General features: G+C 44.1%; 1 protein-coding gene across 9 annotated transcripts in view; it reads left to right on the top strand.

Moving 5' to 3' along the window:
* Window positions 1–15512: 15512 nt before the first annotated feature.
* VWC2 (von Willebrand factor C domain containing 2) overlaps window positions 15513–23025 on the top strand; it is a 122155-nt gene continuing 114642 nt past the window's right edge. For 3 of the 9 annotated variants that reach the window (XM_090049684.1, XM_090049683.1, XM_090049682.1), the window contains exons 1-2: window positions 15516–15894; window positions 17272–18053. In XM_090049684.1, coding sequence (XP_089905810.1) covers window positions 17340–18053 — 714 coding nt within the window. In that variant the 5' untranslated portion in view covers window positions 15516–15894; window positions 17272–17339. Of the gene's footprint in view, window positions 15895–16128; window positions 16218–17271; window positions 18054–23025 lie in introns of those variants that run through there. The other 6 variants (XR_016442675.1, XM_090049678.1, XM_090049681.1 and 3 more) reach the window with 5 other exon arrangements.

The raw sequence follows: 23025 nt of genomic DNA, 5'->3' as shown, positions 1-23025 counted from the left end.
TTTAAACACAGCATGGTGGTTACACAGAAAAGGTTTATTTTACTTACGCTACTGATGGCTTGCAGCATAGGCAGAGGAGTTGATTTATTCAGTTACAGCATGCAGATATCATGTTACCCAGCATTTACAGGGTGGGTAAGAGAGTTACTTGTTACAGATTCCGAGCGATTCACATAAGCCGTTGCAGTCTGCAGATTACCGGGAGCTCTTGATAAGAAAGATAACATCAGAGATAGAGAGATAGACGGGCCGGCAAGATGGAGATACGCCAGAAAGATAACTTAGGCGGAGAGATGCAAGATCTGTTCTTCTTGAGTGTATACGCAGTTCTCTGTTCTCTTCTTTGGGCGGAAGTTCTTTCAAAGTTATATTTGGAAAAAGTGACCAATTACTATACACTAATCATAAATAATTAATGAGTTGGCACTTGTGCTTTCTCTGTTTGCTCAGGTTTCAGAAAAAAGGGGGGTTATTTTTACTTGGGTGGTACTGGTTCTGTTTGGTCACAGGATGGTGCACATAGTATATTTAATTTTACAACTTTATACTAAAGTCAGCTAATCTCATTACTATAGGTACTTTATCTTTCTTGCTGGGCTGTCAAGGTCAGTTACTCTCTTGTATGAGAAGCTCAAGTAATTTGAAATGAGGCACAGACAGGGGTGTGTATATATGCAATACTGTTGCAAACTAAAAAATAATAGTGTGAGACTACAATTACAGAGTTTGTTGTGTTAGCTTCTGACCTTTTGCCATCTGACCTTTTGCCATCGGCATCTGAAATCAAAGACTTTGATCTTTGACACCCATGACCTGTATTTTACGGTACAGAAGTTTAAGATACATTTCAATATTCCCTTCTTTACTTACCTTTCTAATTATATTCAGCAATAAATAATAGATAAAATGGACAAAATACCCTAAATTAATGGAATGGAATTTATTCAAATAACTCATGACTTTCAAGCAAGACTTTCATCTCAGTGTTATTTGTGGGGAAGGTGAGGCCTGTCTATCTATACCTTATCGAGAGAAATGCATCCATAGATATGTATTATCCAAACTTTTAGATTAGGGGTTCTCTGGCCGTACACAGGTTCAGCCTCCCACAGAATGGGAAGATGTTCCTGACACCATGGGGAAGTTACTGACCTCCAGTTCACCTGGAGCTTTGGTTTACTAAAAGGTTCATTTAATCCTGGTTCAGCTGTATAGTTTCCACTAAATGAATGCAACCATGTAGGACAGTGTTTGTTACTTCTGCCATTTGACAGAATAAACCAAGTGGAGATGTACCAGAAATTAATTTTTCCCATATTATAAATGTGTCCATTTTAACATAATGTTTCTGCATCATTTGAAGCATTTTCACTTACTCTATCTCCCTTGTATATTTCTTCTGTTAATTTCATTTTTTTTTCATTTACGTCTCATATATATCCTTCCTGGTATGTCATTACTTTCCTTGCTGATAACTAATAACCTATTGTAAGACCTTTATTTTCTCATCTTTTTTCTTTTCATGAAGTCTCTTTTCATAATCTGTTTCACTCCAGTTTTGCATTTCCCTTACAATTTTTACATTTCACTGATAAGTCTGACTCTCTACATTGCTTGCCCTTGCAACCTAAATAAAAACATTTTAATACAAGAGTTTTTTAAATGTAACTTCAGAGCCTCGTTTTAGCTCTTTTGTGTCCAACCATCCCCTCATCACTTACCCTCAACCACATTTCAGTCCTGAGCTTTCCATTGTGCAGCACATTCTGCTTTCCTTAAAGGTAGATGTGGGTCAATAGTGACATATGAGCCCAAGGGTGACCAGGGACAACATGGCACACATTTATTTCTCTCTGGAAACTGCCAGGAATTTTACATGGTAACCCCAGAGTGGGGGAGAGGCTGCCATCAACATGTTTTAGGCTTAGGCTGAGAGGTGAAGCTCAGGAAGTAGGGAGCCAGCCTGGCACTCCTGAGAGCCTCTGGTGCTGACAATACAGATGGTCTGGCAGCCTCCAAGTATTCATAGTGCCCTGTACTCTGCAGTTTTTGCAGTGGAGAAAGGGTGTGTTGCTTTACAGTGTTCCTGCTTATTACTAATTTTGGCTACTGTTGATATTTTCCCCCACAAGAGAAGAGAAACTTGTTTTTAAGCTTCTTTGAAGGATGGATATTTATGGGCAGGGATGCATGACCTGTGGCACAGGCAGCCACTGTTTGATGTGCAGCAGGATTTCATAGATTTCATAGACATTAGGGCTGGAAGGGACCTTGGGAGATCATCAAGTCTAGCCCCCTGCCCAAAGGGCAGGAAGTCAGCTGGGGTCATAGGATCCCAGCAAGATAAGCATCCAATTTACTTTTGAAGGTGTTCAATGTAGGTGCTTGAACCACCTCCGCTGGCAGACTGTTCCAGACCTTGGGGGCTCGGACAGTAAAGAAATTCTTCCTTATGTCCAGCCTGAAATGGTCTTGCAGGAGTTTGTGACCGTTCGACCTCGTCATCCCTTGGAGATGGAGAAGGGGCAGGGAACGGACTGGGAAGGAAGGAGAAAGGCAGATTGGGGAAGGAAAGGGTACCTGAGCAGCACTTGGAGGAGGAGGGGCTATAACTTGTAGCACTGTTGGACTTGTGGAAGGCCTGCCAAAAAGGGTGACCACCACTGCTTAGTGCTTGTCTACACCTGGAATTTATGTAGTTCACATAAGCTCAGGTATGGACCTTCTTGCTCTGTACTAATAATGCCTTTGTGTGACTTTGTTTAAGCACATTAAGTGCAAAATAAAAGTGTCTACCTCTTGTGTGGACAAAATATTATTAACAAAAATAGAAATTGATTTTTTTCCTTTGAACAACAAACCTATTTAAGCATATAATAAAACTATGCCAAGGTCCAAATGTATTTAAGATGTTGAAATTATTTCAATTAAGAAATTAAGGAATACGCTTTTACTTGCAAAGTTTTAAAGAAAGTCAGATAATGGAACTAGTGGAAGTTACCAGCCAAACTCCTGAAATCAAAATACATTGAAATACTAAACCACATTTTGACAGAAGTAGCCTCTCCTGTAAGTGCAGAGGGTTTTTTTTTTTTCATTTCATTTTAATTTCAGTTTGTTTAATTAGTTCTGTTGAATGATCAGCTTATCCAAAATTGAGAAACTGTCCTGGAATTAAAAGAACAGGTTAACAAGATTTAAGAGGATGAGCTCTAACAGTTCTAAATCTTACCATGATAGTTTGCAAGTTTGCAAGATTCCCACAGGAAATGAAGACAACTATTTAAATTGTACAAATGGCAAAAGCTATTTCCCACAGGCTGTTAATTTCTATGCAGAAAACACTGTTTACAATTAATTAAGCCTGATGCCTCATTAGTTCTTTCATTTGGGCACAGACAGAAGTCACAATTTTTGCCCAATCTGGCCACAGAAAGTGGTCTATAGCTGTGACCAAACACAAATGCCTGGCTGCAGGCCACTTCAAAAAATGGCCTAAAGGGTGAAAATCTGAACCCTCATTGCATGAGGGTCAAGATGAAGATGTTTCAAAACAGTGTCTTCTGTAACTTGTATCTGCCTGCTTACCAGGGTCCAAACTGTTTTCAGTATGGGAGAGGGAAAAGGTTGTGGAGGGAGTTTGATTTGGGTTTTTTTCAGCCCCACTGGAGGATGGGGCAAGTGTATTGGAGCCCCCTGAGATGGCAGGGCTTCAGTTCAGTGTTTCTCAGCCTGTGGGTCATGGTCCAAAAGTAGGTTGCAAGAATATATGAAAGGATCACAAACAAACTGTAAAAATGGATCAATAATCTTTAAAAAATGGATTCTCCTTTAAAGGAGGAAAATGAGGGAAACCATGGCTTTTCCATTACAGGCTGCCACAGTTCCAGCCTGCAAGGGGCTGCTTGGGGCCCCCATTTCCCACACAACCCCTCTTGCCCCCTAGGGGCAGGGGGCAGCGGGTTGGGAGTGAGGGGCACTGGGTCATGACTAGCCATCAAAGCTTACAAATGGGTCCTGGTAGAAAAAATGTTGAGAACCACTGCTCCAGTTCACCCACCCCACTCTCCAGGGTGGGCTGGGAGCCAGTCAGCACCTGCCCCCACCCACAACAGCCCAGAGCACCCTGGGGTGCCTCCCCGCCACCACTAACAGCATGCAGCCCCAGTGTGACCTGTGCCCACTCCACACTGCCTGGCCCTGGTGTGTCCCTGGATATGCAGTGGGGGTGGGGCAGCTCCTTCTAACTGCTGCTGCTGGCCCCAGCCCCACGGTAGCAACAGGGACTGGAGGGACCAGCACGCGCAATTCCAACCCTGAGTGCCCTGCACCAGCTCTGAGCTCACCTGTCTGAGCTGAGCAGCAGCAGCAGTGGTGGCGGCACCAGGCAGAAACTGTTGCTCAGTGCAGGGGAGAGCAGCCCCCATCCCCCACTGCCACTGGGCAGTTTTGGTGCAGCTGCTACACTGTGCTGGGCTGCAATGCAGCTCCATCACTGCCACCTCTTGGCTGCCCAGCACAGCAGTGGTGACAGTGAAAAGCAGCCACAGGGCAGCCCAGAGGCAGCAGCATGGGCTCCAGGTGGCTGCACCATAAACTGCCCGCCGGCAGTGAGGTCAGGGTCAAGGCCACACATGCTGGTCCCCGCCAGTACTGTGGGGCTGGGGCCAGCAGCAGCCTGAAGCAGCAGCCCTGCCCCAGCCCTGCTGTGTGCCCAGGGGGTGGCAGAATGCGCCACGGCTGGGCAGCATCTCGGCCAGGTGAGACCAAGGGACCCTCTGTGGGATGGAACCAGCCCACAGACCGTATTTTGCCTACCTCTGCCCTAGAATGAGCTTCCTTTGCTCCCTTCCCCCGCCCCATTCTGAAAAAAGCTCAGGGAGCAGGGGTCATTGCTAGGGGAAAGTGGCTGCAGGCTTGCAGCCAAGAGCTAGATTGCCCTCCCCCCATGGAACCAACAGTGAACTTCTGTTTGGTCTGGGGGATCATTCCTGCAAAGCGTTCTGAGTTCCAGCGAGGAGCTGCACTTCTTTGTGCACCCTTTGTGTGTTTCACATGTACCATCCTGTTAACATCTAATTAAGACTGGTTATACTTTAGCTCAGAGGCCTTTTGAGCAAGGTTCCCTCTAAGGTGTGCATGCGCACAGCCGCACACAAGTAGAAGTCTTGCCACGCACCAACTTTTTAAGGCCACACACCTGCCGGGATAGGAGCTGGGCTGCAGCGTAGGACACCTACCAAAGGTAAGCTCCTCCCTGAGGCAAGGCAGAGGCAGGGATGGGGGCGCCGGCCTGGCATGGGCTCCACCAGCTCTGGGGAACTGCTCCATTCCCCCGCATTGCCTCAGGGAGTGAGGAGGCACATGGCATCAGGGCTGGGGAGTGGAGCACTTCCCCGGAGCCAGCAAAGCGTGCACCTGCCCCAGGCTCCATCCCTGCCTTGCCTCACCTGGGGGAGGAGCCGCTGCCTGCCCCGAGTGAGGCTCTACCGGCTCCAGGGAACTACTCCACAGGCTCCGAGGAAGTGCTCCACTCCCCGGACATGCTTCCTCACTCCCCAAGGTAAAGCGGGGGAGCGGAGCAGTTCCCCAGAGCCGGCAGAGCTGGCTCCAGGCCCTAGCTCCCAGGCCACAGCCCCCCAGCCCCCGCTACCTGCCCCAGGTGAAGAGTGAGGAACTTAACCTTCAGTAAGTGTCCCACACCACACCAAAAGGGGGAAGCGGGACTGAAGCGGTGTGCTCTCAGACCGAAGCAGCACGCTCACGGACCGCTACTCCTTAGAGGGAACATTGCTTTTGAGAAGCGATTAAAACAGCAAGTGGCACTTTGTCTGGCTGTTTAGCCCCTCTTTGTGTGGTAGACTAAGCAAACTATAGTTATTTCTCAGTTTACTTCACAGACTGGGAAGGTGGGGTATACGAGGTTGAGTCCAGTTGCTGTTGAAAGTCTGAGTGCCCTTCTTTCACTTCAGTTTAACTTTTATTCTTCCTTTTTATTTAGGTTGGAAGGAAATGAATTTTTGACTCAGAATATATGCTTTAGAAGTTACCTCAGGCCTTAATTGAAGTATTGTAGTTTTAAATCCTAAATGAAGGATTTTTTTGCCCCATAGTATTTAGTTAATCGTGCTTTAACAAAAAATGAAATGACCAGTTTTAAATGGTCAGAAAAACATGTTTATGCAATTTGGAGATGAAACACCTATAAGTTGTAATTCACGTGTGTGTGTGTGTGTGTGTCTATGCACACATATGTGGACTTTCTTAATGAACAGCCAGTTTCAATGTATGTGTGATTTATTGATTTGAATCAAAATACAGTAGTTGTGAGCTAAGAGTGAAACCTGCCTAAAAAGCCCTGGGTTATTTTTTTGTTTTGTTTTTGTTTAGTTTTAGTTCAGTTTACTTTAGTTTAGTTTAGTTTTTAAATCAATACCAGCAATCCATTGCAAAGGACATTTTATAGGTTGGCTGTGTGTCTACAATGCAGGAAGCAAATAGTCTGATTAGTTGAAAAAACAAGACCTGCCCACCTGTTCCTGTGCTGTATGCGTCAACCTTGGAAATAAGGCCATGAATATGGCCTGTGGATGCCCAAAATAGCTGCTTGTGAGCATGCCAGAAACCCATGCCATCCTTACTTCCTCCTTACCATGGCTAATGGAATAGAAGTGGTTGGGAAGGTGGGTGTATGAGGATTACTTTTTCAGCAGTGTTGCTGAGTTCCCTCATGCTAGGGTGGTAGACCTGTTCTTAGAGTCCTCACAAATTTCCATTTCTTACTCATCTAAGAAGAACATTTTTGTCTTTCAAGTATTAAGCAAAACCGTTTCACTTCAAAAATCTGGGAAAAAAAATAATATTGTTGTTTGCTTCACAACAGCTCAAAGTGTGCTACACACTTCACAGAAATGCAATGAGTCCCAGTGCTAAAAAGCCTAGTGTCAGAGTAACAATTTTTTCTAAGCTTTGTATTCAGCATGTAAAGCATAAAAACCATAATGTCACAATGTATCATTATCTACAACAAACTGAATAATTTAAAACAATTAATGAAGGTAAACAGCAATAATTACAGCTCGGTTAAGACTACTTAACTATATATATTCCATATCTACTTATAAGCCAGCTAAATACATGTCAAGCAAATGGAAAGAGCTGGAGCATATGTATTCAGTACTGCAGTTTCCTTTGAAAACTGGGCTAAAAAAATAGAACCATAAGAATAAAAATTAAAGGGCAGAAGAGATTCTAGGTTAAAAATAGTTTATTGAAGCACCTTTTCAAAGAGTTGTTTAAACTTATCACTTATAATGCATCCTTTCAAATTCACATGAATAGTTATAGTAATAAATGCCCTAGGTTTTTGTCTCTACTGTCCTGTTTTCAGACCAACTGCTATCTGAAAGGCGTTATTTTATATAGCTGGACTAATATTATTCTGTAAATTGCTGCACTTCTGAAGCTGTGATGTGAATCTGTCTGAACAAGTGCCACTTTAGCTCCACAAGAAAAAAAATCTTTCATATTAGAATTCTTTTTCCTCTGAAAGAAGAACAAAAATAGGAAAAGCTAACAAAGATTGCTACCAATGGGTTCACTTTTTTGTTTCCCTAATAGGCACTTGAACCCTTTTTTGCTTCTAAGACTCGTCTCTCTGTGGCCCCATATTTTGTGCCGTGGGTTCTCTTCAGTCTGAAATATTGTCCATGCTCTGGATAGGCCCATTGAGCTGCGTACCACCAGATCATGCCATTCATGCACTGACCAGAAACTGCCTATAGTAAAATCTCTCTCTGCTTCTGCATTCTTCTAATGATTTGTCATCCTCCACCCATCAGAACTGTTCTATAGGCTTTCACATTTCCTGCAAGACAGCATTTGTTTCTGGCTGAATCATAGCTCCCCTTAGGTTGTCTAATGGTGTCTTTCTCTTTTTTCCTCTTTCTACAAGATCCTTTTCTCACAGATTGTCCTGCCTGTTCTAGATCTCATTATAACACTATCAACCCCAGTTGGGGCACCCACAATCATGATGTTTGTAAGACATTTTCTTACAAATCATAACATTGGGGGGGGAGGGGCTCTCTTTGTCTTTTGCTTCTGGCTACTTCTGGGGGGGGCGTTCTTTGTGAGCCATGGGACAAAAAACTCACTGTTCTAATGAAAGCTGTAATTCACTTGTGATGACAAGAATCCTGGAGGTGGGGCTTTCAGAAAAATGTCAAATATCAAGACTTCTGACAAAATCGCAAGAGTGAGTGATATTGTGTGGTCAAGTCTCCTTTATATATATAAACTTTAGCACTCAACATCATCTGAACTCCCATCGAAGAGGAACTCACCATTTACTGAAGCAACAGCAACTTAAGGGGCATGTCTACATTTACAAGCTTTCCACTGGCAGGAGGGAAACCACCTGAGCTGGTACACACCTGTATAGCTTGTGGTGCCCCACTACATGCAGGGAGGTGCTAGTTTTTAAAGGGCCTTTAGCAGCTGACAGGGAATGCAAGCTTTGTGTCATCTGCCGGATGGTAACAAAACCTGTCCCTTGTGACTCTGATGCCCTTCTGCCAGCGAAAACAGGGGTTTTGCCACCATGGGAGAACTGCGGGCATGGATACACTTTTGTTTTGAAAAGTGTAGACCAGATTTGGATAGTGTAGACAATCAATGTGTCTGTTCTTTTATTTCTGCAGCAGTGTTAAAAATGGCCCATTGTCATGCATGCATTTTACATTCCTTCAGCTTAAGGAAAATCATATCCATCTGAATAGTTTTCTGATTCTTGCTGAGGAAGTCCTGTTGCAATCTCAGTGTGGTTTCAGACCATTGCCTGGGGTAATTGACATGATCTGTGTTTGCCCATCAGGTCCAAGCAAAGTGTTGGGAACAGCACCAGGACCTATATATGACCTTCACTGGTCTCACTAAGGCTTTTGACTCCATCAATTGTGAAGCCTTGTGAAAAATAGTGGCCTGATTTGAGTGCCCTGAAAAATACATCAAGACCCCAAGGTTTCTCCATGACCAGACAACTGCGACCATTCTTTGTAACAGATTAGAAATGGATCTATTTGTCATCTGAACCTGGGTCAAGAAAGGATGCATCATTACCTCAATTCTGTTATCCATTTTTTGAAAATCTGTTGGGTTGTCATTAATAACCACCTCAACAATGAATACCAAATGGATGAAGGGCTCTTCAATCTGAGACATTTTCACTCAAAGACCATAATATTCAAAACAACCATCTTGGACCTTCAATACACTGATGACTGTGCCATGCTTGTACACACGAGGAAAACCTCCAGACTACACTGTTGGCTTTGCAGAAGCCAAGAAACTTTGGACTTTTCTCTCTCTCGACATCAAGAAGACAGAAATGTTCTATCAGCCTTCTCCAGACCATGAATATGACCAGCCACCCCCACCCCACAAATTACTATTGAGGGAAAGTCTCTCGAGGTAGTGAAACACTTCCATTACCTCAGTAGCCACCTCTCTTGGAAAGCAAACTTGTTGAGGAGATCAAGCCCAAAAGCAATTTATTGGTGTTAATGCATATGGGGTGTGCTTAGAAAACAATGAAAGAAGCCCCATCTCCTGATCTATATTTCTTACCTTAAGAAAACATGTTCTAACATACAAGCCTAGGAAAGCTAGTTATTTTGCCTTGTAGAAAGTTGTTATGTACCACCCTTCTCTGCCTCAGTTTACCCATCCATCACGGGAAGCAGCTTACTTGCTCGGTGTTTTTGCATATTGGACATCCAACATTGGTGACTACTAGCTCAAACCAATTCCCAGTAGATGCAAGTAAGACTAAATAAGCATTATTTAAAACAAAATGGGTCCAGCTACTAGTTTGCATCAGTTTAACTAAATCCATTTAAAGTCCTAAATCCATTTGGTTAAACCAGTGTAACTTTCTCATGTGGACAAAACCTCAGCTGAGGGGTAGAGAACCACAAGGGCCCTGAGATTATGATCTTCTCCATAGAGGTCTGTGTTTGCTAGTCTGAAATTCATGGAACCAAGTGGGAAGCTCAACTACCTGTTGCTTATACTAAACCTGTTCTGTGCTTCATTGCAGGGTTTCAGTGTCTAGGGTTGTCAGTGTGATATATTTCAAGAGCACTACATTCTAATATTATAAAAGCCTAAGTCTGCCTGTCTGTCCGTGACGCTTTATTCGTGCTCTGATTGGCTGACAAACAGCCAATCAGAGTGCAAACAAGCATTCAAACATGAGCTGGTGGGGATGAGGCGCCCCACCCTGCTCCCTGCAGGTAGCAACGATGAACCAAGGGTGGGAGAGGGGCTGGCAAGGCCACCAGAGCTGGCCACACTCCCCTTTATTCCTTGCAGGTGACAGTGGCAGTGGCGTGGGGGGGAGCGGGGAAAAGGGTTAGGATACCATGGGGGGGTGAGGCCACCAGCTCTGGCCTCATCCCGCCCATTCCCCCTTCCATTGTCGCCACCTACTGGGCAGTGTGGGGAGGAGTGGACCTGATATGACTTGAGGGAATAGCAGGCAAACTGTGACTGTGGCAGTGGCGGGAGGGGAGGAGTGGGTCCAGGCCTAATGCTGATCCTCCTCCTGACCTAGCCCAAGCTGGGGAAGAAGCTGGCCTGCCATGGCAGTGGGGTGGGGAGCAGTTCCGTCCCTGCATGCTTCCCCTGCCCTCCCCCCCCAACCATTATTGCTGATGGGCAGCTGGCTAGTATACATTTAAAACCTGCATACATTTTAAAAATGGCCTTGAAACAACACAATTCTTTGTGTTTCTCATTTTTATAAGTCCAGTGCTTGCATTGCTAAATAGGAAATGCATTTCTTCCATATTGGTTATTTATCCATGTACGATACAGTACACGGTGGTCTGCTAGTATTGCATCAGTCAAAAGTGTTCTAATTGTAGCTTTACAAGTGGATGACTCCAATGTCAGGGGAGCACCCATCACTTAAAAATACTCATAAATCTGGATAAACATAGAATGAAGTCCATCAAAAAGATTTTCTCATAAAGGAGTGGTGGAACTTAAATATGTCAAGTTGGGGGTGGGGCCTAAGAAATGCTGAAGTGTGCCTCTGCTAAGATTCATTTGATGCCACCAAGAATCAACTGCTTTATGACATCAAAATTTCCACCCTGTGTAGCCTAAAGAATTACCTACCAGGAGATATTTGGAAGTAGTGGGGAAAAGTTACGGAAGCTGGAACTTCCCCCTCCCAAACAGTTCTGGAGACTGTGCCAAGTTGTTTTGCATAGCATGCCCAGATATGAGTAGGTAGGTATCTGGCTACCAGGATGGGGAAACAAAGGCACCTAGATTTATATTGGCCATGTTGCTCCCTTGTTGGCTATGGACACTGGCATTCCTTAACCAGGATAGCCTGACAAACTTCTTTTAGTTGAGACAGGCCTGGCAATTGGAATATTATGGTACCTACGGGGCTTGCAAGGGTGTGAATAGGATCATTAGGCCTATTAGAATTTGTTTTGAAGTTAAATGCCTTTGGACTTCACTTCTTAAATTTAAGGAAGCATTTCAGGATCAGGGCCATGATGTGGGTCGTTATTTTTCTCTCCCAATGTAGCAAAAATCCTTGTAGGGGCCCTTCCTTCTCACACCCCTGTGCTGTCCAAGTAACAGCTGAAAATCTTTCATAAACAAAGCTGGTATATGTGTGAATGTCAAGGAGTGTTGGTTATGAATTATATTTGGCAGCACAGAACACTGGTATGGCCTTGTGGTTGTTCACTTTGCATTATGATGAAATCATACAAAAGACATAAATATTACTGCTTTCAGAAAGGGTGTGAGGGTTTATTATTTAGAGGTAATGAGGTGAAATGATTATCTTCTAATTGTTTCCATAATTATTAGTCAGGCAATCAGGAAAGTCTGCACTAGATGCAGACTGTGCACACCGCAAGTTGTGCGCTAACCTGGAATTTTACTTTACTAATGTAACCTGTTGAAACATCTGTTTGAACGCTTTATAATTTCCTGTAGCATCCTTTTAGATTTTAAATATTTAGAATGAGGTTCCATTAGCATTTGTTTTCTGTTGATTCTTTGACTCCTAGCTATGAAATGCTTTGGTGGAATAAAATTTTCTCAGCTAGATATGAGTCATGGGCATTCATAACATGCAGGAAATTTCAGGCTTCAGGGCCAGATTTGCAAGAGGGCTTAGCATGTGGCGACTACCACGTAGGCATCTAAATAAAGGAAGATATTTTCAGAAGTTAATATTGGCCATGTTGGCACCTAAATACAAAACATTTAAAGAGCTTTGCACCAGCCGTTCTCAGTGTTCAGGGAGGGTTCTCTTGGTTCTTGCTACTGCCAACTAAATGAAGGCAACCTGGCCAGTGTGAAGATAATTACAGTGAGCTCTTCTCAGCCTTCTGACAAAACAGCATTTTGGAAAATCTGGTCTTAATAGCATATGAGGCAGTCATAGGCAGATCTAGGTTTTTGAAGAGGGTGGTGGAGATAGGAGGCACATCATCAGTTATAACGCAACACAAATTTTTTCCAGTTAAAGTGAAACTACATGCTTTACTAATGTGTTAGGGGACTAGCACTATATTATTCCATTTAAGATCAAAGCAAAAGCAAATCTAACTGTTGGAATGTATACTAATTTGATAGATTATATCATTGGCAGCCATCAGTCTTGAGAGACCATGGAGATTGCACCCTTGGTGGATTACCAGGTACTACCACAACTTCCTGAGTGGCCAGGAAGTCTGATGTGCAACAAGCAGACCCTCCAGAAAGTTACACATACAAATTCAGTTGAGCTTGTGCTGGCATGCAGAATCTTGCCTGCCTCTTACACCTCTTCCCTATCTCATCATTGACCCTCTCCACCTCAAAGTGATGTAGGCCCTGCTTCACAGGGACTTTCCACTTCCATCTAAAGCAATTGATTCCCATTATTGGCCGGTGAAGTGCAACTCGCAAAGGATTTTCTCATAGACATCAACAAGCTGGAGTTTGGGCCATCCAAGCTGACATTTGCCAGTGACCAGCTCACATGATTCACATGCCCTAACCAACAGAAGTGTCTCTGTCTCAGGAGCATGAATATACTGGGTATCTTGGCCTGTTCCAGAACAGCGAAGTTGGAGATTTTGTCATGCCATGTTATGTCCAGGATATGGCGGAGACATCAAAGCTGGAAACTGTTTAGTTTTCTTTTTTCCTTGGCATAAGGACTCCACATTTTGCTACTGTACAATGGAGAGCCAAGTACACAAGCGCTGTAGACAGACCTCTTTTTTGATAGAATGAGCACTCTGTTTTTCCAAACTCTCTTTTAAAGGTTAGCCATGGCATTGCTTGCCTTTCCAATGCAAGTGTTAATTTCATTTTAGCTTCCAAGCCAAGATTTTTGCAAGATGAAAGTGAGTTTTTCAACCACTTCCAGGCTTTCATCATTTATTTTAATTTTCAAGTTGTTGATCCACAACTACTGGTTTCTTTAGGCTAATAGTTAGACCGAAATCATCACAAGCATGAGAAAAGTGATCTGTGAGATTTTGCAGTCCTGCTTCTAAATGACTAACAGTTGCTCCATTGTCAGCAAAAAGCATTTCATGGACAAAAACTTCTCGGGTTTTTGTTTTCACTTTGAGACTATCGAGGTCAAAGAGTTTTCTATTGGATCTGGTCCAAAGGTATACTACTCCTTCTGAATAGCCACTGAATGCATATTTGAGTAGGACAGTAGAGAAAAGAAAATCCCAAAAAGCATCAGAGGTAGGACACAGACCTGTTTGACACCACTCGATTTCAAATTCTTCTGAACATGGCCCATCAAACTGCGCTGTTCTATACATACCAGCACAGAAAGACTTGATGATGCTCAGGAGGTTAGGAGGGCAGCTAGTCTTCTCAAGATTCAGAAAAAAACCATCTCTGCTGACAAGATCAAAAAGCTTTGGTGAGATCAAAATGCTATGCACACAGATTTCCTTTGTTCATGGTGCTTCTCTTGTAGCTATTTCAAGGAGAATATCGTATCCATCATGGATCTACCAGAGCTGAAACCACATTGAGACTCAAGGTAGACTCTGTCCACAAGGGTCTCTGCAGCCTTAGCAGAATGACTTTGGTGAACAGCTTCCTAATGATAGGAAGGATATACCATGATAGTTACTGCTGTTGCTCATATCATCTTTGTTTTGTCTAGAGTGACTATGCTTGCATCCTTCATGTCTTGAGGAACTTCACTAATCGATAGATTATATATAAAGCTTTAAAGAACACAGCTAGGCAAAATATAGTCAAACTAGTCAAAAGATGTATTGTGTCATCAGTTCTACAGTCATTATAGTTAAAGGTACATTTGTTATTTGGATTCATAAAACAAAATCCAGGCTTCTTGTGTCTTGACAGTGCTTCCAATACTCCATGGACAGTCATTTATACACCAAAGATAATATAACCACTTCTGAGTTGAGGTTTTTAGCTTCAGCTAAAAACAGCCTGCAAAGCTGTGAAACAGAAGAGGGGGAGCCACACTGAAGTGAATTAATGGGGTGGGCGGACAGATTTAAGACTAAAGTTATGCCCACATCAGTCAACATACACAGCGTCAATGCGCCTTAGCACGTCTACACATGCATTAAGGTGCTTTAGCTATTTGTGCCTAAATTTGATACCTGCTTTTGCCTTTTCAGTCTTTCCTCATAGGGTGTGTCTATACAGGCTCATTTAAGGCACATCAGCCATTTTTAAGGCGCTTGAAGGACATGGGTCTACACGAGCACACCCTTAATGTACCCCCAAAATGGCAGTTTTAGGCTAACTGTGCCTAAATTTGATACCCTCACTGTCAACATACACGGTGTCAATGTGCCTTAGCACATCTGCATGTGTGTTAAGGTACTTTAGCTATTCACGCTTTTGCAGGTATCAAATTTAGGCACAAATCTAAAACTGCCATTTTTGAGGCACATTAAGGATGCAGTCGTGTAGACCCACATCCTTCATGCACCTTAAAAATGGCTGATGCGCCTTAAATCAGCACCTATAGACACACCTTAGGAGGAGAGACTGAAGAGGCCCATTCTGTTTAGGAAAGAGATGCTTGAGGGGGCACCAGGAGAAGGGTTTACAAATACTAAATGGCAAGGAGAAAGTTGATACGGATTTATTATTTATTCTCTCTCTCAAGATGAGGAGGCACAAAAGGAAACGAGAAAGTTTCAAACTAAGGCGAAGCAGTTGGTTGTCAGGCAGCGGGTCCTTAATGTGCGGATCTGGTTGTGGGGGGCAGATTCAAAAGGACGCATTCCTGGGAGGAAAGGGGCGCCAGGGGCTCCTGAGCACCGGCGTTGGCGATGCAGCCTCTGAATCCGCACTTCCTAGACTGGAGGCTGCAAGTGAGAGCGGAACCAAGCGGGGGGAGCAAGCCCCGGGCAGGGCCAGCCCCCTCTCCTGTGCGGCTGGGCGGGCGTGGGGTGCGGTGCACGGGGGGCAGGCCGGCCCGTGCGCGCTCTCCCCGCGCGGGGGGAGGCGGGAGCGGCTGAAGGAGCCGCAGCTCCCCCTGCGGCCGCGCTCCGCCTCGCCGGCCCCTGCCGCTCCGCGCCGGCGGCTCCGCGGGCGGCTGCAGCCGAGCCCGGGGCAGCGGCCGGGCACAGGGGCATCTCCCGGCTGCCATGAGAGCGAGCTAGGGGCGCGCCGCGGGCGGGGCATTGCCTCGCACCAGCACCAGCACCAGCACCAGCACCAGAAGGAGGAAGCGGAGGGGGGGGCAGCAACAAGCGGGGCCCCGCTGCCAGCATGGGAGCCAAGTGGGAGCCGCCGCTTGCCCGCGCCAGGAGCCGGCTGTTGGGCTAGAGCCGTCACCCGCCCCGCCTGCAGGTACCGGGGTCCTGCCTCCCTGCGGGGGGTCCCTGCCTCCCCCCCGCAAAGTTTGAGCCGCCCCGGAGCAGGCGGGAGGCGCCGGTGCCCCCTGTTAGCCCCGCGGGGAGCCCGCTCCGCCGCAGCGGCGCCCGCATGCGGGGCTCTGCCTGGCCGGGCTGGGAGACAACGGGGTCGGGGGGGGGTTTGCCTTACGCGGGGGCAGTCGCAGCCCCCAGCACCCTGGGGTGTGCCCCGAGGGGGAAGGAGATAGGCAGGGCAGCCAGGCGCAGGCTGCCCGGAGGATCCCCCCAGCCCCTCTGCAAGGAGGTCAGCGCTGCCCGGTAAGGTCCCGGTTGACATGGGGTGCCCCTCGGTTCACAGGAGCTGTGGAGGGTGCCTCAGGTCTAGCGGGCGTGCTCTGAAACCAGGGAGAGGCCAGGGAGGGGAGACCAGCACGGGCTGCTTTGAGACCAGTGAGGTGCTGCAAGCCCAGTGAGGGGAGACCAGTGAGCGTGCTTTGGAGGCAGTGAGAGGTGCCTTGGGTCCAGGGAGGGAAGACCAGTGAAGGGTGCCTCAAGTCTAAAAAAGGTTGAGAACCATTGGCCTAATGTCTCACTTATTTTGCCATGGAGTTAAGAATTTGGGAATTCAAATATGAATTCATAACTGGTCTTTGCTAGCTAGCCAAGACATTTCATTTTGTGTCTGTCTTGGAGCCTTCGGCTGAGCTGAACCTCTGCTGGAGGCACCCAGACAGGTTCCTCTCTGTCTTTGCGAAGGTAGAAAGGACAGACAAGGCTACCAGAGGAAAATCAGACCAGCTGTAGTCTGACTGGCTCGGAGAGGTTCAGGCTGCTTGCTTGTCTTTTTTTTCTTTTCTTCATTTGAAGTTGTGCTTCTCTGCATCAGCTATTTTAAAGCAACCCTTTTCAGACTGAATAAAAGATGCATAAAAATCACCAGGCGCACAGTCAGGGAAATGGAAGGGAACCAGTTGGTGTTTGTTTGGGAAGCTGCTGTGATTCAAGTTTTATTTGATTCTGGGTATGGCCACTTCATGTTGTGGTGCTTGGCTAAAACAAAACACAACACAACATCCCGAAGTGTGTTCATTTAACTGCTGTTATGAATCTTATCCCACCAGCAGTTCAGGTAATGCTTTTACTGAGCTGCAAGAAACCCAGTCCCTATTCCAGTGAGCTTGCAATCATACAGACAACCATACATAGAAAGTTGTGGGAGGGGGGAAGAGGAGGGATACCTCACAATGGTGACTGCCTATACTACGTATAAACTACCAGATGAAGTTGCCTGGTGTTTGAGAGCGTGAATTGGCAGGAAGGACAGGGCAGCAAAGTGTGTGAGCTGAAGTGTTACTAATTGTTCTTTTCCTAGGGATTGCAGATCTGCACAGTGATTCCCTTGGATGTGAATGCAGTGTCCCCTGTGGGTTGCAGTAGGTGATGCCCAGCTCTACTGCAATGGCCATTGGAGCTCTCTCTAGTTCTCTTCTTGTCACCTGCTGCCTCATGGTTGCCCTCTGTAGTTCTACTATCCCTGTGCAAAAACTGGCCAAGGCTCAAGACAAACAGGAGATCAAGACAAGCCAAGAAAAGAGAGATCACACCTCCACCAGGGACAGCCAGACAGGCCCTGGGAAAATGAATGAAATCGGCAGGAATGGGAGGGAGGACAGCACCAGAGATTGGAAAAGCAAAGGAAACAGAAATTATTCAAACAAAGACTCTTGGACTAAGCAGAAGCAGGCTTGGACTAGTCAGGGAGCCAGCAGTAAATCTGGGAATGTTGAAGATCAAGAGCAGAGCGACGGTGTCCCGGAGGAGCCTCAGGCGGCTGAAGATCCCTCCCTCCCAGAAGCTGTAGCGAGCACTACACCTGAGCCCCCGGAGGAGTATGCTTATCCAGACTACCGTGGGAAAGGATGTGTAGATGAGAGTGGCTTTGTTTATGCTATTGGGGAGAAGTTTACTCCAGGCCCCTCTGCCTGTCCCTGCCTTTGCACTGAAGAGGGACCTCTGTGCATACAACCTGAGTGCCCAAGACTCCACCCCCGGTGCATTCATGTCGACACCAGTCAGTGCTGCCCACAGTGCAAAGAGAGGAAGAACTACTGTGAATTCAGAGGGAAGACCTACCAGACTCTGGAGGAATTCATGGTAAGAGCTTTAGCTGTTGTACTGGGGGCAGTTCTGTCATTTAAAGGGATCCTGTGTTCTCAAAGTGGCTTCTGAGAGTTCCCCCCTGCCTCCTTGCTAATATTGTATGTACTACATTAGGTAAAATATTCCTCTTTAACATGGTTCCTATTCAGAGAAAACGTAGTATTTTAAAATGAGGGGTTAGATCTTTATTAATTCATTTTGTATTTACATAAACGTTAATCACAGTGAAGCTATTCAATAGTAATGTGGATCTTATAAGAGTTTCAGCAGGATTTCCACTGCGTTTTCAGCATCATATTTACTGTTGCTGTGTTGTGCAATGCTAAGCATGAATCTCTTGCCCTGTGTGTTTCCATTTGGGATTTATTTTCATTGCTGTTAATCAGTGACAGTGACCCATTCCTATAACACATGTTCTTTTTTCCTCGCAGTTACATAATGTTTCACCCAGGAATGACTATAGACCTTTTATTTAAAACAAACAAAAAAAAAAAAGGCATGGTTTGGAGGGTAGATTATAGCAGTATTTAAATACTGTTAATTCTTTTTGTTCAGTGAAATTAAATTATCACAAAACCTTTTATTTGGAACAGCTTCACGAAGCTTGGGGGTTCATTATCTCCATAATAGCATCTTGCATGTTACAATGCATCAAATTAAGGTAGCCATAGAGGCAGTCCTACAGTTTCTAAGTGTTTCTTTTACCCAATCAACGGCATCTCAGTCCATCTGAGTTTTGTAAACAGGTTCTGTTCTGTATGTACTTTTGGGAGTGTCTCTCTGTTATGTGGGGTTGAACCAAAAACCCAGATGTGAATAAGCCTGGCCTTTAGAAGCTAGAATATCATAAAGAAAGTTAGAAAACTATCAAATTTTCATTTTAAACCAATCTCTAATATGTTTTAGAGGGGAGAGAGAGAAAATTCATCTTTACATAGGCTGTAAATAGACTTGTTCTTAATTTATTTCTATTTGGAACACCTTTTCCTATCCTTTTAGAGAAAAAGAGAAGGGGGGTAAGGACAAAACAGGGGATGACTGTTGATGGAAAAGATGCAGAACTTTTTCCCTGCCGTCCCTAGGTGATAGTGTGTAGAGTAGTCCTTTCCAAGGCATGGGCAATAACATACTAGGTTATTTGCTTACTTTCTCTCTTTTTAAGCATCCAAAGAATGTTTAGCCTTTGTGGCAAGTTACTGTCTTAAAGACAGAGAATAATTTTAAATGTACTGCTTTTAAGACTAGATCTGGAAATCATTCCTGCTCCAGCAAAGTAAATTTATATATGAAACCCAATGCAACAGGGGCATGCATATGTTATCTCTGTTTCAGAATACTGATGTGCTGTTTCCCCACTATCCATGTCCTTCCAGCTCCATCCACATTTTCATTTTGTTTAAGAGCTTTGCTTTCATGACTTAGAGCAGTTTTTAATTGTATACAGGTTGTTTTATTGAGTTTAGTGCGTGTCTGGGAGGGGTCTTCCAGACTCACAGTCATACAACTAGTGAGACTGGCAGATTTTGAAATCGTTGCATGGAACCTTAACCAAAACATAGCTTTGAAAAAAAAAAAGAAAAAGTCTGGCTTTGAGCTTCATGTTTGCTGCAACCAGAAAGGAGTAAGACTTTCATTGAAGTCTTTCTGCAATATATTGCATTTTTCCCAGTTACTGGTGCTTTGTATTAGTCAGGATTAGTTACCATGAGTTCAGAGGGGCACATGCCCAGACTGGATAAGAAGATACAATGCAATATGGCATTTGAATCGCTTCCTATTTCTCTTGTCATGATGAGGACTTAATTTTTTAGCTGGGACTCAGTTCAGTCCCCAGTTTTATAAGCACAAAACTGCAGGCAGAGCTGTCTGCACCTGCCAGTGCCAGATAATTTACAGGGACAGTCAGATTGTCACCAAGTGCATGCAGTTGCAGATATTGATATTTACCCCCCACCCAGATGCCATAAGCCATCTTTATAACTTTAGGTCTGAGTGCCTTCTGGATGCTATTACAATTCGTTCTACCTTTTGATTTAGGTCTGAGAAATAATTGCAGATAGGGAACACAGTTAATTTTCTCCCTGTTAATGTACATGCCTCCTATCAGTGGTAGTCGGACACCAGTGAAGAAAAAAAATATCTTCTTAATGTTTGAATTAAATTGCATGTATGACTGTTTGTGCAGGTGCATAAGGTAAGGAAGTAACACCTCAGATACTAGTCCTATCAGTGCCTCAGGAGCTTGATGCATTCCTTCCTGCATTCCTATTTTTATCTGCAGACTTTGCTTCTGCTTGCATGTGCAGGGAGTTACCCTAGAAAGAGAAATAAATTTTAATATGAATTCACCTTTGGATGGGGGAGAATACAGAAATTGGTAAAAAGGGGTTGATAAAAATCTCTTGTGTTATAAGGCAGTGAATAAGGGAAGCAACTATACTGATATGGGAAGCAATTATACTGATTTGGAAGAGGAGGCTGGGGAAGGAGTTAATGCTATGTGTTAGTGAGTGTCAGCTGACTATTGTAACTCTTTCACCCCCCCCCCCACAGTAAGGGGAAGTGAAAACAGGGTAGCTTACCCCTGAATGAAACAGCTGCTGAATGGCCACAGTAAGTGGCTTAGCTTCCACTTACTGTGGGATACAGCAGACATGAAACAGATGCAAGTCATCTGCTTGACATGCAATACTACCCTAAGACTTGCTCCACCAAATTGGTGTCACTGTTTTTTTTCATCCCTTTGGTTTTGATGAGGGCCATTTTGCTGTTTGGTAAATACATCCTAGGATGACCTTTATAAGGAACTTTAATAGGACTAAGAGCAAAAGGTACTATATGCAAGAACAAAGTGAACAGTGATTAAGAGATGGGGACAACGAAAGCATTTTCTATTATTTGTGTTCAGATTTTAAATAAGCATCCCAGTGTTTGTTACTGATCTTTAATTTTCAGAGACTAATAAGGTACTTCATAAATGTGACTTAAAAATTCAGTTTGTCCCTATAAGTGACCAGCCTACAAGGATCATAATTTGGAATTATCTCTAGAGCTGTGTGTTAAAATACTGAGTACGAATTAATAATGGTACATGTTTAGGAAAACACTGAAGCTGCGAAAATTTGTCTTTGTTTGTTCCTTTCCGGACTTCTGTCCCACCAAAGCGGCTTTATTTATGAACAGCTCACTTGAAATTCCAGACGACAACAAATCCAGATGGATTTTGAAGTATTTGCAGTACTTTGAAGCCACAGAGAAATACAAACAAGGCTGATATATTCATGCTTGTCAGCCTAACCCTGTTCCTGTTCTCTTGAGGGGGTGTAACTGGAATGAAAATGTTACTAGAAATACCAACCCAACAGCAAATGGATGTGATATTATGGATTTTTTTACTTTGTGTTTTCAGAGATGTAAGAATTGAAATATAGGCTGTCTCAATTTTTTTCCCCCTAAATTATTTAATCTCTGCTCTAGTCAGAGTGCAGATGTAAGGTTGCCACTTTATGCAATTCAGGTACTTTTTTGCAGATAGTTAAGCGTTTTTGTCTCCATGCTAAACCGGTTTCTCAGATGGCATAAATGAACAGAGATGAATCCAAGTTAGTGGAGCTATGAGAATTTATATGGATGGAGGGTTTGGCCTGCTGCATTTATTAAGTCAGAAACATCTTGCCCTGTTGTGGGGAAATCTATTAGTTTACACAGTTTTGCATTTGTTTTATTGCTACATCTGCAGCTCCACTGTAAAAGCCTTTATACTCCTGCTTATGCTGTTCCCTAACTCCTCAAGAATCGTTTAACAGGGAGTGTGTGTGGATTCTCTCCTGCCCCTTCCCCCATTTTCTGCCAGCTTTACTGCTGCCTGGCAAATGAATTGGACTCATATTGCCTCACTGTTTCTGTTTTGCATTGGCATAAGTAGAGTAAATATGTTGATACAGTTAATAATGCTTTTCATTTATTGCTTTACAAAGAAGAGCTCTTATTAGCCTCACTTCACAGATGGGGAAGGTGAGTCATAGAGACATGGTTAGGTCACACACATCTCCTGACTCCTGGTCCTCTCTATGCCCTAACAATATTTATGAACTATGGGATATTAACTGTAACATAGTTTCCCAAAGGAAACAATCTTTACTGTCTTACATTGACCACAGTTTTTTCTAGGTATTTTTACAGATATTGAGATGGAGAAATACATGTTTTTTCCACAGTTCTAAATATATTTTGCCAATATATTAGGAAAGGGAGCAGTCAGCATTTGGTTCAAAGACATATATAAGTGCCTTTGGGCTTATCTATAAGGGATGGAGCTAGTGCATTGGCACTTATTCCATTCCAGTTACGTTCCTGAGACTATTAAGACACAGAGAAGAGAGAACTGCTTAGATCAGTAAAAGTGAGTGCACACAGGGCTTGATTGTGCAACTCTGTTCATTGGTGAGTTTGTTACTCACACAAGGAGTCCCACTGATTTCAACAGACTGTGCAAGTGCTCTCTTGCATCTATAAAGTTGCACATTCAAACTCATATTGAAGAACAGTAGTGCTTGAAGAACTAGCACTTCTGAGCATCAGGCTCTCATCTTGGTTATACCATGTAAGTAAGGAGAAGCTACATCTGCCTTTGCAGTATTTGCTTCAGATTGACACTTGGTGTGACTGAAGTGAGAATCTGGATCTGTTTGAAGTGAGTTCTTGATCAGCAAGGTAAAAGAAATTTCAAATGATCAGGCCACAGAACTAAGAACTAAGCATCACAATTTAAATATAGAAAGCACACATGACAGCTAATCCAAGGAAGAACATTTGTCTCATCCAGTGGGAAAAGTGGAACAAAACAACATCTGACAGATGACAGTGCTTATTAAAGCATTGCTGTAAATATTTTTTTACAATAAACTACCATAAATTACAATGGAATGAGCGTTCGTGACTTACTACTAGGATATATCCTTAGCCC

Source organism: Crocodylus siamensis, chromosome 5 (assembly GCF_052110815.1).
Source record: "Crocodylus siamensis isolate JL-2025a chromosome 5, ASM5211081v1, whole genome shotgun sequence".
Taxonomy (NCBI): domain Eukaryota; kingdom Metazoa; phylum Chordata; order Crocodylia; family Crocodylidae; genus Crocodylus; species Crocodylus siamensis.
The sequence above is the reverse complement of the archived record's forward strand: the minus strand, read 5'-3'. Positions and strand labels throughout refer to the sequence as shown.